The sequence below is a fragment of the Lissotriton vulgaris genome, chromosome 7 (genome assembly GCF_964263255.1).
Source record: "Lissotriton vulgaris chromosome 7, aLisVul1.2, whole genome shotgun sequence".
Classification (NCBI taxonomy): domain Eukaryota; kingdom Metazoa; phylum Chordata; class Amphibia; order Caudata; family Salamandridae; genus Lissotriton; species Lissotriton vulgaris.
The window spans coordinates 1,653,671-1,673,471 of NC_141695.1; the positions used below are offsets into that span (position 1 = coordinate 1,653,671).

Consider the following 19,801-nt stretch of genomic DNA (forward strand, 5'->3'; position numbering starts at 1 on the left):
TGGGAGTGGATTGTTTATTTCCATCCCAGCTCTTTTTAGGAGTGTTAAAAAAATTCTTTTTAATAAATAATTTTTCAGGATTTTCGAGCAGTTGGGGCTTAACTGGTTTTCCACCCAAGCTGTCTCTACCTAATTCTTCATAGCATTTTTCTATGATTTTTGCAAGCTCAACAGGATCTTTTATATCTGTTTCCTTCAACTTCTGGCGAATCGCCACAGATGCTGCTTCTCCTTTAATGTTGGCTAATAATATAGCCGAGACCTGCTTGAAATCTTTCAGTAATTTCATACCTAGATTTAAAGCGGGCTCTGGACCGAATTCATTTTGAATCTGTTTTAGCACTTCTGGTATTACCGCCATAGACGGAACACAGTGTTTTTTTGTGTAAATGGAAGCAAAGACTGTACCCCAAGTGTCACAGTCCTCCACGTGTGGTGCGATTCCCATAGGAAGGCAGATGGTCAAGATTCTGTGTTTCTCAATAGGGGTAGTATCAGGAAATACTGCCTCTATTTGAGTGATTTTCTGTGCTAACCAGAAAGGAATTTGTTCCCGTTTTACGGGCGTTTTACCAAGACATGACTGTATGTTCTGTGGTGTAATTTTATTAGTGTTCCCCTGATGAGGGGTCAGCTGTGGTACATTAACAGCTGGTTGGACTGTTGCAGTCCGCATTACATATTGGACTAATTGCCTATGTATTTTTATTAATGTGTTTAGCTGTACTAACAGCTCTTCCTTAGACATTTTTACAATGTCAGGATGTGGTGTTTAGCTGGCTAGAACCGGCCACGTGGCTCCTGGTCTACCTAGTGGACCGAGCCTAGTTATGTGATCATTGTGTTTTAGGGCGCCATTAAACCAGAGCAGGTGCTCTTGAAATTTAAGTGGAATTTCAATCTCCTCGAAAGGAGCGTACTCTTCCGGAGGTTTCTCTATTTTGTAATAGTGAAACTCTTTTGTTCTAGCGTTTACCGCTGGAAAGTTTATCCATGAATAGAATACCTCTGTCTGCCGATACTCGTGAGCTTCTATCACGAAAATTACTGTACCACCTTGAGGTGTCAGTCCGTTTTCTATAAGTTTTAAAGTTATAGATCTTCTTAAGTGGACCGGGATGATTACTGCATCCGGGTCTGTCTGTAGGAGACTCGAGTCCTCCTCAATTAGTAGGGATGCCAGCCTAGCTGCTTCCCTTTCTTCTTCACTGTCTGACATTTTAAAAATGCAGGCTTTGCAGAGTAGGTCTCCAAGGAGACAAAGATTAGGTGCACAATATTTTGGAACACTGTATCCTTCAACGTTGAATGAACCAGAGCTTTACATAGGAATCTCTTCCTACTAAGGTCGGGTGGATTTTAACCTTTCACCCACTCCAGACGTCTATTGGAGTATTTACGGGAGAAAGGGGTCTGTGTGAAATATGCACGACTGAGTTACTCTAACGTCTTGCGTTAGTTTATCGCCTTACCAAACATTGGGCGCCATGTAGTGTAGTTCCTAGTTTCCCACTAGGCCCTGCACATTGGAATAACATAAACAGTAGTATCGACGTGGAACTGCGGATATTCCAGGCCTCCACTGACTATGCTAAACTTAATTGGGTGTGTTACCAACTAGCTCTGAGGTCACTGGAAACTTTCTTCTCTGCATGGGAAGTGATCAGCTTCCCTGGCACAGACAAGAAGGGATTCAGTTTTCCAACAACCGTGCAACATGACAACTTTGCTCCTCAGATCAAGAGTCAATCTCTAAGGTCGTGTGAAACAATAGACAGGTATTTCACTCAGTCAGTTTAGTGCAGTTTACTTTCACGATATGTAGAGAATAGAGAGACGGGCGTTTGTCAATAAAGGGTTAACATTTATTGAACAGTCTTTCTTCTCGTACAAGAGAAATGTATTGCCACAATTGCAAGACTTGTTATGATAAAAAGTACGTACAGTAAGATAAGTATTGCGAAATAGAACTGTAAAAGCATTGATATGGTTTCTTAGCCATACAATGGTTTAAAAGTAATAAAACATATATACAGTCATATATACATTAGGCTAACATACTCAACTGGTGCTTCTAACTAAGTCTACCCCAGTGTGCCTGACCTAAGCCTAACACGTGGAAGGGGAGTGAGTAAGTAGCTTTAAGTTAAGTTGGTTTTGCCAAGAATTGTTTCAAGAATTCTCAATTAAGGGTTTAGTCAACACCATACCTATGAATAGAATGATGGAGGTTTGGTATCTCCTTCAGGGGAAGCTCGATATCCCTGTCACCCGCAAGGGTAGACCGGAAACGCCGGAGCTGGATTTCTCTGCACGAGAAAGGCAGCGGGTCTTCTTCAGCGCGTCGAGAGGAGGAGGCGGGGGACAGTGTGGAAAACGAGCCCGTAATCCTATCGATGCCCAGGCCGCTGGCACAAACCGCCTCTTAGTTCCCATGTTGAATAATTACCAAATAAAGAGACGGGCGCTGGAAGCAGGAATCAAGAACAGAGTTTAATTCTCATGAGGAGAGCCAGTCATTTCGGACACGAAACACAGTGTCTTTCGGGAGGTGCTCTAACAAGTGAGCTGAGACTCTTGCTTTTATACCTTACAGAACACTTGATAACACAATCAGGACAGTATGACGCAAAAGAAAGACATCCCTATAATCCTCGTGGTGATCCTACTCCACATACGTTCACAATGGGGACCCTTGACCTGCTGATAAGAGGGGAGGGCAATCACGCAGCTGAGTGTTTCGTAGGATGTGTACGCCTGATCATAGCCCAGGGGGTGGGGTGGATCAATAGTGGGTCTCTTGAGGAGGAGTGACTTCATACAATAAGGGCAGTAAATGGTATCTCCTGGCTTAGGCGATGGCCTCGGACATGTGTGGTCAGCCGGACTCGGGGGAAGGGGTCATCAAAGGAGTGGTATTCATGCCGCGTGGACAATCGAGCGCGGAGGGAAGGCTTGTCAACAGAGGGGCATTCATGGAAGGGGAGGAGGTGTTGGTCAGGCGCGCCCGTGACTCTCAAGGACAGGGCCTTGCAGAAGAAGAAGGTTTATGACTTGCCCATGTGAGGAGAAGGGAGGGGTAGACAGGGTGGACACAGGGACAGAGTCACGCAGAGAGAGAGAGAGAGAGAGAGATCTGATGACCAGTACACGAGAGAGCGGGGGCAGTCAGGTGCAGCTGGGGAGGGCTACGTCAGCCAAGGCGAAGGATGCTTCTTCAAGAGAGAATGGGGGGGGGGGGTTTGTGCGGGTCAAGCAGGAGAGTCGCCTCTCGCAGCGGGGTCGCACAGGGGGAGAGGGTTTCATGGCCTACGCATAAGAGAGGGGGTTTAGGATAGCGCAGGAGGGAAGCCGGGGATTCCAATGGAAAAAAGGCCATGGTGCCTAAACTGGCTGTACATATGCATAGGGGTAGGGGCTCTTACCGGCAGAGTGATACGGTCAATAGTTTACGGTATTCATGGTGCTCACAGGGAGAGGAGTGGGAGAAGAAGGGGAATGAATGCTGTCTATGTACATCAATTTCTTCAACTTTCACAGTCGCCCCTTTTTACATGACAGCAGTCATTTTTGCAATTGACGAGTTTACAGGTAGACAGGCATCATTGATGAATTAGCATTTTGTCGATACTAACATTTGGCGTACAATCATAGACAGTTAAGGTGATGGGCAGAATGCAGTACATAGAAAATTGCTTTTCATTGAGTTCCTAACCATTTAAACGCACTACATAGCAAAAATCTTTCTGACTTAAAAAATGTGACCAATGAACAGTTTTGACCAGGTAGTTGAGAGCGGAATTCAGTTCAATACACAATATTTCTTCGTCACAGTGTCTTTTTGTCAGTGAGCCATCACTGGTAGGCTCTAGTCCGAGTACTTTCGTTGGCGCTGTTGAGCACCGGCGGTGGAGCTATAGGTCCAGCTCGGTTCTATCCTTACGCGTTGCAGGGTGCGGTCAGTCCTCTGCTGTTAGACCACAGTCCTGTTCCCTAAACAATCCGGTTGGTGGCGCCTTATGCTCGGCACCCATAGTTCTATGGCAGCACCCTATTCCCAGTGGAATGCGGTTCTTTCCTTTGGCAAAAAGTCACGTGGGAATGAGGGTGAGTGTGGTTCAAATAGTCGATAGGGGAGAGAGGGGGGGGAGTTGGGTCAGAGTTCCTGGGACACACAAAAGGGACCAAGGGAGCAAACGATAACAAGCAGGCAGGCCCATCAATCGAGCCCAAAGGAAAAGGGGGGGGGGGCGGAGACTCCAGGCACACGTGGGTTAGCAGACGGAGGGCTTCAAGGCGGCCCGTCATTTTTCTTTGTCCACGTTGAAATTGCGGTCTCGTCCCGTATCCTGTTGCTCTGCGGCTCCACCTTTGGTCGAGGTCACACGAGTCCCAAGATCCGCAGTCAGGCTGTACGTCACATCTGACCCATCTCCTTCGGTGATCGTGAATCTTTGAATAGGTACAAGACAAGGTTTTAGAGAAATGGCAGAAGAAGATATCTACGCATGTGAATTCCTCCCTCAATTCTACGCATTTGGGAGATACGCTCATTGGTCACATTCAGAGGTCCTATTACCAAGCAGTGCATGTGTCATCATTCCTACTGAGTTTATGGCAGGTTTATTCATTGTCCTGTTTATAACTCAAGCGAGGATAAATGAGATTCCCATCAACTGTGCGTTACATCATATTCAACATTACGGATCATTTCCCTTCAGGACCGGCTAACATTTTCAGGCAGGGCGGGGGTGCCATCATCGACAGTCAGGCAAAACAAGATTTTCTCGAGGGTCAACAGCTACTCATGGTCATCATGTTTATATCCGGGACAGCAACTGGGTTCTATCAAAATGGGGCGGGGATGCTTCGGGCGCTTGCGCTTGGGTGCAAAAGGGGGTGGGGCAATCTGGGCATTGGGGGTTCAATCTAGACGTTGGCGTTCGTCTCTGAAGAACAGACATAAGGTGCCATTGATATACAGTTCCCATATAAATGGCCAGATTTGGGGGACTTTAGTCGTCTTACCTGTCCTTTCCTTCTCAGCCAATTCAAGTTCATTCATTTTGCAGAAAGGAGAGGCAGTAATATGGCGAGATACAATCATTTTAGTTTCGGTCAATTTTCGCTGAACACCTTCGCGTTCAATATGTATCAAATCAGACTGGTGCCGGTGGGGCACAGTTTTACCAAAAAGAGGGAGAGAAAATAGGGAGACTCTCATAGAGAGTGAGAGTCGTCCGCAATCTAAACGAGCCATTCGGTACACGTATGACATGTAGGGAGAGAGAGAGAGAGAGAGAGAGAGAGAGAGAGAGAGAGAGAGAGAGAGAGAGAGAGAGAGAGAGAGAGAGAGAGAGAGAGAGAGAGAGAGACGCGTACAAAAATAGGTCATTTAGTGCGCTCACAACACGGAACAGCAAAGGTCAGGTAACACACAGATACAGACAGAGGGAAGACACAAATTCGTACATTACACACACACAAAGTCAGACAGGGAAGACGGCACATGTATGACACATATACAAGACATTCACGGCAAGACAGGAAACAATTGTTAGCCTACAAGATCTGTTTTTATATATATATCCTACGCATCTTTACTATCCTATTTATCTACGTGCTTAGCTCTTTCTACCCTTCCCCCCTTTTCCTCCTCGCTTGTCACGCCTGCGAGCGTTCCCAATTACCAATACTCACACCTCGGTTGGTCGATCAGTAATTAACCTGGTCGCGCTAGTTACCCATGGTTGGATCTTAAACCATTTTTTCTGTTCCCTCCTTTGGTGGGAAGTTCTCCAGGCTGAGACAACGGCAAGTATTGATCGGGAGAACAGTCGGACAGCTTGGCTATATCTATAAGGGTGTGAGAAAGGGGGTAGTGCATTTTGAACATCAGCAACATTTCTAACTTCCTAGGCGGGTGGTGCCGTGGCAACCCTTACCCGTACAATTTTCTTTGTCCCTTCCCTACCTAGTAAAACGTCCAGTTACATTATTTAACACGTCATTTGTAGTCAATTTATCGACATTCAGTACCTGTCCAGTTTCTATGTCGGTCCATCCTCTCAGTCGCTATGTCCTAAGGAGGAACAGTCATGTTAAGCCTACGTCCTTTTTTTTTTTTTATTTTTTAAAAGCTTATCGTTACAACGACTACACATATATTCCCTCTTTCCCTTTTTCGTCGGTGGTCCGACCGTCGCTCCTCCATACTTCAGCCGACGTTCTGACGTGACCTGCAGAAGGGAGGAAAAGAAGGGGTGGGGGGGGGGGCAGTATTCAAAGCACATCGTCATGCGGTAATCGAAAATGTTTTTTACCTACCACATACTCGCCCTATCTCCTCGTACTGCATTCCCTTTTCATCTCGGCGTTTAAGCCCAGAGGGACCAGTGGTGTCAGATAGATAATCATTGTCGATCTGCGTATCTACATGAGCTACTTGGTCGTAACCCTCTTTATCGGGTGCAAGGGTGACGGTCAGGTGGCATTTCTGTGGTGTCATTTTAAGGGTGTCTGAAACACTTTTCCGGCTGCTTGTGACACATAATGCAGCTGCTAAATATCTGATCCCTTCTGATCTACATCCTTCATCATACTTATTCTTTGCTCACAGTAGTAAGGCATCCAAAACTCATTAATGCAACTGCTACAACCATGCTTTCTTCTTCAAAATACTTTTAATAAACGAAATTGGTGGCAGTTCATTGCATAAAGTGCAGCAGTGCAATAAAATCGTATTAAAATTTTCTTACAGAGCAAGTATGATGCATGTCAAGAATTCAGTTTTAATTAATTCATAAATTCATTATCCGATACTCATTCTTTATCTAAATTACACCAATTCATTTTCCAAATCATAATCAGTACCCACCCTTAGTCAGTTCATTATCCAAACACATACTCAACATCCTTCATATCTCCTTTCATTATCCAAAAACTGCATATAGATCTCGAGACAACAAGCTGCGCAATCAGATACGTTTCATTTTGTGGCGGCGCCATTTTGGGTGGGGTCAGGCAAGTTCCAGAGTGTCTCTAGTCTCGCATGGTTGGCCCAGAACTTTCCGTTGGCAGTTCAAAAAGTTTTGTGCTATGTGGTTAACAGTCTAACAAATATGGACCATGAGTCAAAGAGTGGGGAGGGCGGCAACAATTTTCCTACCGGGTCATCCTGGTGTTCCTCCGGAACTGAACAAGTCTGTGCCGCGGCTGCATTTTAGTCATTTCCCATCCGAGGCTGGTGCCGGCAGGAGTTGCACCGGTGTCGTGGTTCCCAGTGAAGGGGGCAGGGGCACCCATGCGGAGGGATCGGGGTGCCCCCCGGCTCTTATAGAATCTTCAAGGTTGAGGGGAGAAGGCATGGAGCGTGTGCCCGTCCTGGGCAGAAGACCGCTTTATGATGTTGACCCTCTTTAAGTAAGAGCATTGGGTTGTCGCTGGAAGCCTCCACCTGGAGGGAGGTGGGGGAGGCTCGTTCGCGTCACCTCCCCCTTCCAGCGACCCCGCGCCGTTCCTCGGCTCCGTCGCTTCGATATTGGCCGTGCTGGCTATTGAAGATGGGGGGGGGTGGTCGGCGGCTGAGGCAAGACAGCCCCCCCTTTTCTCTTGACATGTGGCGGGACTACCTGGAACTGTCCAGGCGTCGACATGTGGCGGCACTACCTGTAACTATCCAGGAATTTGACATGTGGCGGGACTACTTGACTTGCCGCCATTCTCGCCCCTGGCTTCGGCCTTCTTCGTGGGTCGGACCAGGCGAGAGACAGAAGGGGGGGGGGGGGGGGTCGGTGGCTGAGGCAAGACAGCCCCCCCCCCCGTGGCCTGCAGGGCAGCAGAAGAGGAGAGAAGGAGAGGTCTCTGCCATTCTTTGGACCGCCTGCCCAACATCATCTCCTCCCGACCGTGGTCAGGCGAGCCCCTCGTGCCTCGAGGCCTCGCCTTCCGGATGGGCGTAACCGCGGACCTGTTGCACTTCGGGAGCTTCCGGAATGGGGGTAGGTACCTATTGAATTGTTTCTATTTCATGTGACCGTTATTTAGGCGTGGCGGGCAATGAGGCAGGCATGTCGGGAGCAGGAACAGGCAGTGAAGCCTAGCTACCTCGTGGCTATTTGTGCTGCCAAACTTTTCGCCATTTTATATTTCTTATTATGAACTATTTCTAATGTTTCGTATTTTTAGTGAAGTCAAAAGCTCATCAGGGGGTTACTGACTTAGCCTGATTTCTATTTATTTTTCTTTCTCTTCCTTAGCGTGTTTCGAGCTAAAGTTTTCTGTTAGTAGGGAACGGTGATCACTTCATATTTTTATGTGTCCTTTTCACTAGAGGGTACTTCTGGACGGACCAGACGAGTTCCCTCCAATAAATGGTCCGGGGTGGAACGAGATTATCGATCAAAAGGGGAACATATATTCCTTCATTAGGGTATCATCCTGGACAGACCGAGCGATGTACTTCCATTTACTAGGGTAGCCTCCTGGACGGACCAGATGGTCTACTTCCACTAAATGGCCCATGAGCGGGGAGCATATGTCCTCCATAAGGGTAGTCTCCTGGGCAGACCATGCGAGCTACCCCCCAAACAGTGGGGAGTGGGTAGGACTGATGAATTCACAAAGGGGCATAACCTACCCTTTACTACTTGCAAAGACTAAATAGAATATTTCTATTCCACGTTGTTTGCAAGTAGAAAATACCTCAAACGAAACAATTCCTGGAACAACAATGTCCAGGCAACCAACCAATCAGTGGGGAGAAAAACAGGCATGACGGATTACAACGGGGACAAATGTCTGCATTACCTGCCCTTCGCTATCCAAAAAGGAAGACAGAATATTTCTACTCGTCTCAGTTTGTAGACAGGGAAGATCTCAAAGAACAACAATCGATTATTAATCGACTTCAAACAATCCAGTGGGGAGAAAAGTAGGCATGACGGATTAATACCGGGGACAAAAGTCTGCATTACCTACCCTTCTCTATCTGCAAAGAGGGACGACGTTCCTATTCGCCGCTGTTTGCAAACAGAGAATGTCTCGTTCTCAGAAGAGAACCAATATGTCAAGTAGCCTTCAAAGCTAAATGAACCAATACCAACAATTTCGGTATACAAATACCGATTTTCAATACAATCAATCAATCAATCAGGTGGATAGAACCACCCTACCAATCAGGCGTAAGAACGCCCTACTTAATCTTACCCGGACCGGACCATACGGACAGTTCTTTGACTTCCTCCTCCAGCGCCCGATCGTTCTCTTACTCCATGTAGCATTCCTGTGGGATTCCAGTCAGGACAATAGGTCACTCAAGAGAGGTCAGTTCAGAATTGGTGAAGTTCTGTCGATCGGCAGCCGGGCGAGGGCCCTCTCAAGGCAGGTATACTCCGATCATTTAGATGTTCACTTATTCGTCTGGATCTCTCTTATCGGACCCTATGTCACTGATGGGCCCCGCGTTGGGCGCCAATTGTGGAAAACGAGCCCGTAATCCTATCGATGCCCAGGCCGCTGGCACAAACCGCCTCTTAGTTCCCATGTTGAATAATTACCAAATAAAGAGACGGGCGCTGGAAGCAGAAATCAAGAACAGAGTTTAATTCTCATGAGGAGAGCCAGTCATTTCGGACACGAAACACAGTGTCTTTCGGGAGGTGCTCTAACAAGTGAGCTGAGACTCTTGCTTTTATACCTTACAGAACACTTGATAACACAATCAGGACAGTATGACGCAAAAGAAAGACATCCCTATAATCCTCGTGGTGATCCTACTCCACATACGTTCACAATGGGGACCCTTGACCTGCTGATAAGAGGGGAGGGCAATCACGCAGCTGAGTGTTTCGTAGGATGTGTACGCCTGATCATAGCCCAGGGGGTGGGGTGGATCAATAGTGGGTCTCTTGAGGAGGAGTGACTTCATACAATAAGGGCAGTAAATGGTATCTCCTGGCTTAGGCGATGGCCTCGGACATGTGTGGTCAGCCGGACTCGGGGGAAGGGGTCATCAAAGGAGTGGTATTCATGCCGCGTGGACAATCGAGCGCGGAGGGAAGGCTTGTCAACAGAGGGGCATTCATGGAAGGGGAGGAGGTGTTGGTCAGGCGCGCCCGTGACTCTCAAGGACAGGGCCTTGCAGAAGAAGAAGGTTTATGACTTGCCCATGTGAGGAGAAGGGAGGGGTAGACAGGGTGGACACAGGGACAGAGTCACGCAGAGAGAGAGAGAGAGAGAGATCTGATGACCAGTACACGAGAGAGCGGGGGCAGTCAGGTGCAGCTGGGGAGGGCTACGTCAGCCAAGGCGAAGGATGCTTCTTCAAGAGAGAATGGGGGGGGGGGGTTTTGTGCGGGTCAAGCAGGAGAGTCGCCTCTCGCAGCGGGGTCGCACAGGGGGAGAGGGTTTCATGGCCTACGCATAAGAGAGGGGGTTTAGGATAGCGCAGGAGGGAAGCCGGGGATTCCAATGGAAAAAAGGCCATGGTGCCTAAACTGGCTGTACATATGCATAGGGGTAGGGGCTCTTACCGGCAGAGTGATACGGTCAATAGTTTACGGTATTCATGGTGCTCACAGGGAGAGGAGTGGGAGAAGAAGGGGAATGAATGCTGTCTATGTACATCAATTTCTTCAACTTTCACAACAGCGTCCGTGGGCAGCTGGAATCTGCTGGGCTCTTCGGAGAGGGAAGGCTGTTTCAGCTCCTAAGCATACCACACCATCGTTCGCGCTTTAGCGGCGATAATGGTATCAGTAGCTTCACCACCACAGGGACAGCAGGCTGCAGCGACAGAGTGCTACAGTGCTCAGCAACAGCAATGGGATGCACAACAGGGTGCACAACAGCTCATTGCTTAAGGCAACGTTGGTAGTATTTATACCTGACAGGTGCCGGGTTTGACGCAAGTTTGCTGGACATAAGACGTCAATTAAAGATGTCACTAGGAAGTGATAGCTATCAGTTGCTCATTAGAGTTCTATTACTAATCAAAACAAAGCAAGGGGGATTTCCCAGTTTGCTGAGTTTTTATCCTGTTGAAGAACTCGGAGTTTTAATCTAGGAATATCAGATAGTGACTTCTGCTCTGTCATTGCACTAATTGGTTGCAAAGGAAGTGGCAGAGAACTATTCTGGAATGTGGCTCTGTTCGTGTGAGGCCAGAGATGACTTTTTGAATATCGCACTTGAACGGTTATGCCAATATAGGGAATAAATGGATTTATAGCTGAATAGGGGCATAAGGTCACAGTATCGATCAGGAACCTAGATAAACACGCAACAACATCCTTCAGGGCTATGAGGGGACTAGAGATAGACACATCCTTCAGGGCTATGAGGGAGCTAGAGATAGACACATCCTTCAGGGCTATGGGGGGACTAGAGATAGACACATCCTTCAAGGCTATGAGAGGACTAGAGATAGACACATCCTTAGAAACCTATGGGGGAACTAGAGATAGACACATCCTTTGAAACCTATGGGGGGACTAGAGATAGACACATCCTTCAGGGCTATGAGGGGACTAGAGATAGACACATCCTTAGAAACCTATGGGGGAACTAGAGATAGACACATCCTTTGAAACCTATGGGGGGACTAGAGATAGACACATCCTTCAGGGCTATGAGCGAACTAGAGATAGACACATTCTTCAGGGCTATGAGGGGACTAAAGATAGACACATCCTTAGAAACCTATCGGGGGACTAGAGATAGACACATCCTTCAGGGCTATGAGGGGACTAGAGATAGACACATCCTTAGAAACCTATGGGGGGACTAGAGATAGACACATCCTGAGAAACCTATGGGGGGACTAGAGATAGACACATCCTTAGAAACCTATGGGGGGACTAAAGATAGACAAATCCTTCACGGCTATGAGGGGACTAGAGATAGACACATCCTTCAGGGCTATGAGGGGACTAGAGATAGACACATCCTTAGAAACCTATGGGGGAACTAGAGACACACACATCCTTCAGGCTATGAGGGGACTAGAGATAGACACATCCTTAGAAACCTATGGGGGAACTAGAGATAGACACATCCTTTGAAACCTATGGGGGGACTAGAGATAGACACATCCTTCTGGGCTATGAGGGAACTAGAGATAGACACATCCTTCAGGGTTATGGGGGGACTAGAGACAGACACATCCTTCAGGGCTATGAGGGGACTAGAGATAGACACATCCTTAGAAACCTATGAGGGGACTAGAGATAGACACATCCTAAGAAACCTATGGGGGAACTAGAGATAGACACATCCTTAAGGGCTATGAGGGGACTAGAGATAGACAAATCCTTAGAAACCTATGAGGGGACTAGAGATAGACACATCCTTCGGGGCTATGAGGGGACTAGAGACAGACAAATCCTTCAGAGCTATGAGGGGACTAGAGATAGACACATCCTTAGAAACCTATGGGGGAACTAGAGATAGACACATCCTTCAGGGCTATGAGGGGACTAGAGATAGACACATCCTTAGAAACCTATGGGGGGACTAGAGATAGATACATCCTTTAAAACCTATGGGAGGACTAGAGATAGACACATCCTTCAGGGCTATGAGGGAACTAGAGATAGACACATCCTTCGGGGCTATGAGGGGACTAGAGATAGACACATCCATAGAAACCTATGGGGGGACTAGAGATAGACACATCCTTCAGGGCTATGATGGGACTAGAGATAGACACATCCTTAGAAACCTATGGGGGAACTAGAGATAGACACATCCTTTGAAACCTATGGGGGGACTAGAGATAGACAGATCCTTCAGGGCAATGAGGGAACTAGAGATAGACACATCCTTCAGGGCTGTGAGGGGACTAGAGATAGACACATCCTTCAGGGCTATGAGGGGACTAGAGATAGACACATCCTTAGAGACCTATGGGGGGGACTAGAGATACACACATCCTTCAGGGCTATGAGGGGACTAGAGATAGACACATCCTTAGAAACCTATGAGGGGACTAGAGATAGACACATCCTTAGAAACCTATGGGGGGACTAGAGACAGACACATACCTCAGGGCTATGAGGGGACTAGAGATAGACACATCCTTCATGGCTATGAGGGGACTAGAAATAGACACATCCTTCAGGGCTATGAGGGGACTAGAGATAGACACATCCTGCAGGGCTATGAGGGGACTAGAGATAGAGACATCCTTCAGGGCTATGAGGGGACTAGAGATATACTCATCCTTAGAAGCCTATGAGGGGACAAGAGATAGACACTTCCTTCAGGGCTAAGAGGGGACTAGAGATAGACACATCCTTCAGGGCTATGAGGGGACTAGAGATATACTCATCCTTAGAAACCTATGAGGGGACTAGAGGTAGACACTTCCTTCAGGGCTATGAGGGGACTAGAGATAGACACATTCTTAGAAACCTATGAGGGGACTAGAGATAGACACATCCTTAGAATCCTATGAGGGGACTAGAGATAGACACATCCTTAGGAACGTATGGGGGGACTAGAGATAGACACATCCTTCAGGGCTATGAGGGGACTAGAGATAGACACATCCTTAGAAACCTATGAGGGGACTAGAGATAGACACATCCTAAGAAACCTATGGGGGAACTAGAGATAGACACATCCTTCAGGGCTATTAGGGGACTAGAGACAGACACATCCTTCAGGGCTATGAGGGGACTAGAGACAGACAAATCCTTCAGGGCTATGAGGGGACTAGAGATAGACACATCCTTAGAAACCTATGAGGGGACTAGAGATAGACACATCCTTCAGGGCTATGAGGGGACTAGAGATAGACACATCCTTCAGGGCTATGAGGGGACTAGAGACAGACACATCCTTCAGGGCTATGAGGAGACTAGAGATAGACACATCCTTAGAAACCTATGAGGGGACTAGACATAGACACATCCTAAGAAACCTATGGGGGAACTAGAGATAGACACATCCTTCAGGGCTATTAGGGGACTAGAGACAGACACATCCTTCAGGGCTATGAGGGGACTAGAGACAGACAAATCCTTCAGGGCTATGAGGGGACTAGAGATAGACACATCCTTAGAAACCTATGAGGGGACTAGAGATAGACACATCCTTCAGGGCTATGAGGGGACTAGAGATAGACACATCCTTCCGGGCTATGAGGGGACTAGAGACAGACACATCCTTCAGGGCTATGAGGGGACTAGAGACAGACACATCCTTAGAAACCTATGAGGGGACTAGAGATAGACACATCCTTCAGGGCTATGAGGGGACTAGAGATAGACACATCCTTCAGGGCTATGAGGGGACTAGAGATAGATACATCCTTAGAAACCTATGAGGTGACTAGAGATAGACACATCCTTCAGGGCTATGAGGGGACTAGAGATAGACACATCCTTAGAAACCTATGAGGGGACTAGAGATAGACACATCCTTCAGGGCTATGAGGGGACTAGAGATAGACACATCCTTAGAAACCTATGGGGGGACTAGAGATAGACACATCCTTCAGGGCTATGAGGGGCCTAGAGATAGACACATCCTTCAGGGCTATGAGGGGACCAGAGATAGACACATCCTTAGAAACTTATGGGGGGACTAGTCATAGACACATCCTTCAGGGCTATGAGGGGACTAGAGATAGACACATCCTTAGAAACCTATGGGGGGACTAGAGATAGACACATCCTTCAGGGATATGAGGGGACTAGAGATAGACACATCCTTCAGGGCTATGAGGGAACTGGAGATAGACACATCCGTCGGGGCTATCAGGGGACTAGAGATAGACACATCCTTCAGGCCTATGAGGGGACTAGAGATAGGCACATCCTTCAGGGCTATGAGGGGACCAGAGATAGACACATCCTTAGAAAGCTATGGGGGGACTAGTGATAGACACATCCTTCAGGGCTATGAGGGGACTAGAGATAGACACATCCTTAGAAACCTATGGGGGGGACTAGAGATAGACACATCCTTCGGGGCTATGAGGGGACTAGAGATAGACACATCCTTCAGGGCTATGAGGGAGCTAGAGATAGACACATCCTTCAGGGTATGAGGGGACTAGAGATAGACACATCCTTCAGGGCTATGAGAGGACTAGAGATAGACACATCCTTAGAAACCTATGGGGGAACTAGAGATAGACACATCCTTTGAAACCTATGGGGCGACTAGAGATAGACACATCCTTCAGGGCTATGAGGGAACTAGAGATAGACACATTCTTCAGGGCTATGAGGGGACTAGAGATAGACACATCCTTCAGGGCTATGAGGGGACTAGAGATAGACACATCCTTCAGGGCTATGAGGAGACTAGAGACAGACACATCCTTCAGGGCTATGAGGGTACTAGAGATAGACACATCCTTAGAAACCTATGGGGGGACTAGAGATAGACACATCCTTCAGGGCTATGAGGGAATTAGAGAAAGACACATCCTTCCGGGCTATGAGGGGACTAGAGACAGACACATCCTTCGGGGCTATGAGGGGACTAGAGATAGACACATCCTTCAGGGCTATGAGGAGACTAGAGACAGACACATCCTTCAGGGCTATGAGGGGACTAGAGATAGACACATCCTTAGAAACCTATGAGGGGACTAGAGATAGACACATCCTTCAGGGCTATGAGGGGACTGGAGATAGACACATCCTTAGAAACCTAAGAGGGGACTAGAGATAGACACATCCTTCAGGGCTATTAGGGGACTAGAGACGGACACATCCTTCAGGGCTATGAGGGGACTAGAGATAGACACATCCTTCAGGGCTATGAGGGGACTGGAGATAGACACATCCTTAGAAACCTAAGAGGGGACTAGAGATAGACACATCCTTCAGGGCTATTAGGGGACTAGAGACGGACACATCCTTCAGAGCTATGAGGGGACTAGAGATAGACACATCCTTAGAATCCTATGGGGGACTAGAAATAGACACATCCTTCAGGTCTATGAGGGGACTAGAGATAGACACATCCTTAGAAACCTATGAGGGGACTGTGGGGGCTGTGCTTCCCAATCTCTGACCTGTATTGTGCTCATTAACCTCTGTGTATCACACACAGATGTTAATTTCAAGCCAATAATAATTCAAAATATAGATAATAATGATGTCACAATCTGACAGTATAGCTTAGTAAACTGAACAATTGCTGCTGACAAAATGCAGCATGCCATGAATTAGAAGCCTAGGAAAGCAGTCTCTGAATTCCTTCCTTCTGCAGGTAAATAAATAAAAAAACATATTTCAAGTAAAAAAAAACACCTATTATTGACACTGCTTAGAAAAGGCAGACGTATGGTAGGTATCACTACAAAAAATTCCCATTAATACTTATTATTTATTAGGCCTTGAATTCCTAGTTTCAGGGGCCCTTCGGTTCCACATAGTTCATTGTTTACAACTTGCTTTGCTCGTTTAGGCACCTTTCTTTCTAAATGTCTAAGACCTTGTGTCCTCAATGCATGAGGAGTTTCTGTCCTTGGGCTTTCACTTGAACTTATGCCTTGTTTTCACATTTCAGATCTAAAGGAACTTGAGCTCTACGGCGACGGATGGCATAAGACACGTCTAAAGGTGGACACGTCCAGAAACATACAGATCAAGTTCCAAGTCCATGGGCTTCCATTCCTATTTCTAAGTCTCTATAGATGTGTGGGTGACAAGACTCTCCCTGAGCAGGTTGATCATATTGGAGGGAATAAAATGACAGTCCTCGCTCTCACACTTGGTGCACATTTCAGATCCTTCCCTCTGCACATCTTCATCGCCCGAGCGATCAGCATCCGTAAAACCATCCAGCGACTACTTCGAAGAAGCCCAGAGACAAAAATTGTCCTCAAAACTGAGAATACTTCTAATGAACCAGAATATTTTGAACCCATGAATGACTTCAATGGCTACATCCAGCACCAGATCTTGAACCTCCTGCTGCAGGACCTGGACATTGGCATCGTGGACGCGTGGGACATGACCGTGGCCGCTGCAATAAATGATATGCATCCGCCACCAATGGTCATCCAGAATGAAATCAACTTCTTCCTGACATACCTCTGCTGAAACACAGACAGGAGAGCGGGAGCTACACGTTTACAGTCTGCTTAGACGACTTTGTAAATTACATGAACACAAGGGTGAAGGACCAACACACCAGGGAAACCACAAGATCAAAAACATTGGTGCATTGGAAAAATTATTTGTATTTATTATACATTTTTGGGCAAAGACTTTTGATCCATTCGAGTATCAACACATCACTGTTCTACGGCGAAGCACTCCGCCGCAGAGCTCTATCGCCATTTCCCTTTTGGACCTAGTTTGGTTCTCCCTTGGTTTCATGTTTTAGACGTTATTAGACTGTCTCTGATTCGTAAGGTTATATATTATGCATTTACAACCATATTCTAGGAATATGCGGTACATGTTACTTTTTGTTCAGTAGCTCTTCTTGGGATTTAGTCTGGGCATTTGGTACACGTTTAGACGGAATACACGATATGAGAATGCACTGTTTTCATTCTTCATCCAGCATCAAGCTCCTAACATCAGACACATCAACATCTCAGGGCTGCATTTTATCAAATTGTTGTTTTTACCATAGAAAACAAGCACAGTGCCCTTGATGGGCAGAGAGGGGCCTTCAGGCGGTGGAGACTAGCCTGGGTCAATCATGGAATCAAACATGCAGCTCTGTGCGAGCTGACCTCCATCTTGCCAAGAGGGATTGCCAACCTACAGCAGGCTGATGGACTGACTCTAGCACAGAGCTATAGGTGCCATGCTCTCAGGGATCATGGAGATTACATCCTCACTGACACCATGCTTGCAGAGAAGGGTTAGATATACATAAAGGAATAGTTCCACAATGCTTGAAATATATATTCTTTTTGCTATGTTCACAATGCTGGTTATATTATTCTGTATCATTTGCCTAATTATCAGACCACATATGTTTCATGCAAGATGATGATAGTTTTCAATAAGTGTTCTGTAAACTCTCTTTGTGTCTTTCTTGTGGCTTCCACGGGCATGCATGAGTAAACCATCATCATCATTAAAAGTCTTTATTTCCGTTTTACAGTCCCATAAAAGAAACAAGCACATAGATCTTGCACGGCAATAATCAGAATAAAAGGTACTATAGATTAAAAATACTTCCTATACAGGCTCTTGATAGTTTAAAAAAAGATAAGAATTAGGGTAAAACGCTTATCACAAAGATACAATTAGTAGATAGTGCAAATATAAGCATATTACAATATTTAAAAGATGTGTCCTGACATCGAAGTTAAAACAGCAAGCAATCCAGACATTTACAATCCAAAGTGCGAGTGCGAAATACACGCCCATCTGTTCAGATCATTTGGGTTTCAATTCCTTTACTTCCTTCAAGTCGATAAAGTCGATAGGGCCCTCCTTCTAATTGCCGAAATTTACCCCAAAATTTTGCTGTTGCGCAAGCAAAAAATGGCCTCGCATCTGACTTCAGAATACGTAGGGCTTCTTTATGACTATGTGACCCTAAGTGCCTACATAGTGGGATAAGCCAGTTCCTTCTGGGTCTGGCGTAAGCCCGGCAAGCAAAAAACACATGGCCTATTGTTTCTTTAGGGCAAGGGCAAGAAGGACACCCCTTGGACTGGGTGGATTTGTCCTCCAGGCATTAGTGAAGGCATTGATAGGAAGGCAACCAAGTCTAAATTGAGTGTATCATTTCCTATTTTCTGGCACTTTTATTAAGTCAAGGAAGCTTTCCAGCTGACTGCTAGATTTAATATCAAAGAACAGGTCAGTTAAACAGCCATGTCGCGTAGTCATAGAATTCTTCTGTTCTACCCAAGCCCAAAACTGTAGTTTTAGTGTGTCCCTAGAGTATGTGGGAGGGCAACCTTCTAGCTCCTTGGGCACACCTATGTCCGCCTGGATGGTATTTATGTAGTTAATCCACCTAACTTTATGTTTGTGTCCAGGGCAGATACTTCATTAAAAGCAGCCGCCTAGGAGATCAGTTCTGGAGTTGTAACTAATCTGTGCCAATAAAGCAAGGGGCGTAGGCTCACCAGTTCACCCATATCGAGCTTCAAGGGGAGGAGGGGGTGCTCCGTGGGAGTGATAACAGGCTTCTAAGAAACGTATTTTCTATTATGAAGAGGATTTTAACGTTTATAGAGCCCCTCAGTTCGGCTCCATAGAGTGCACTGCTTACTACCTTACAGCTACACAGCTTCAGTGCCGGGGCTACAGGCCTAGTGTACGAGAGACAATGGTCCCATCGCAGGGCCCCAGTTAACTGGGAAAATTTCAGGGATGCCCTCTCTAGATGTTTCTTCCATACCATACCCTCAGATAACTTGATTCCCAGATAATCGAAGGAGCTCACTCGTTCGAGCGGAACATTCTGAAGAACCAGGTTACCCTTAAAGGATTTGTGAGGATTGAGCATCATCAACTTAGTTTAAGTTGTGTTGATGACCAAACCCCTCTTGTCACAAAAGTTCTTAAAGCAATTTAAAAGTTTCTGTAAGCCCATGGGGGTTTTGGACACTAAAAGAGTGTCGTCTGCAAACAATACAAAGTAGATATTTTATGATTAGCCAGCAATGGGGCATCGGTCGAGGTAGATCACAAGAGGTCAGCCACCTGATTTACATATAGGGAGAAGAGGGTGGGGGCCAGGACGCACCCTCGGCGCACCCCCTCCTGATTTAGAATCGCTCAGTGTTTTGGCCCTGGTTTCCCCAACGTACACAGGCAAAGTTATCCTCGTGTAACCTAATGAGTGGCTCTAAAGGTTC

General features: G+C 46.6%; 1 protein-coding gene across 1 annotated transcript in view; it reads left to right on the plus strand.

The window, feature by feature from the left end:
- LOC147700476 (NXPE family member 1-like) overlaps nt 1-17,963 on the plus strand; it is a 160,345-nt gene extending 142,382 nt beyond the window's left edge. Inside the window, exon 5 of the mRNA XM_086929644.1 lies at nt 16,531-17,963. Coding sequence (XP_086785770.1) covers nt 16,531-17,066 — 536 coding nt within the window. The 3' untranslated portion in view covers nt 17,067-17,963. The remainder of the gene's footprint in view (nt 1-16,530) is intronic.
- Nucleotides 17,964-19,801: the final 1,838 nt, after the last annotated feature.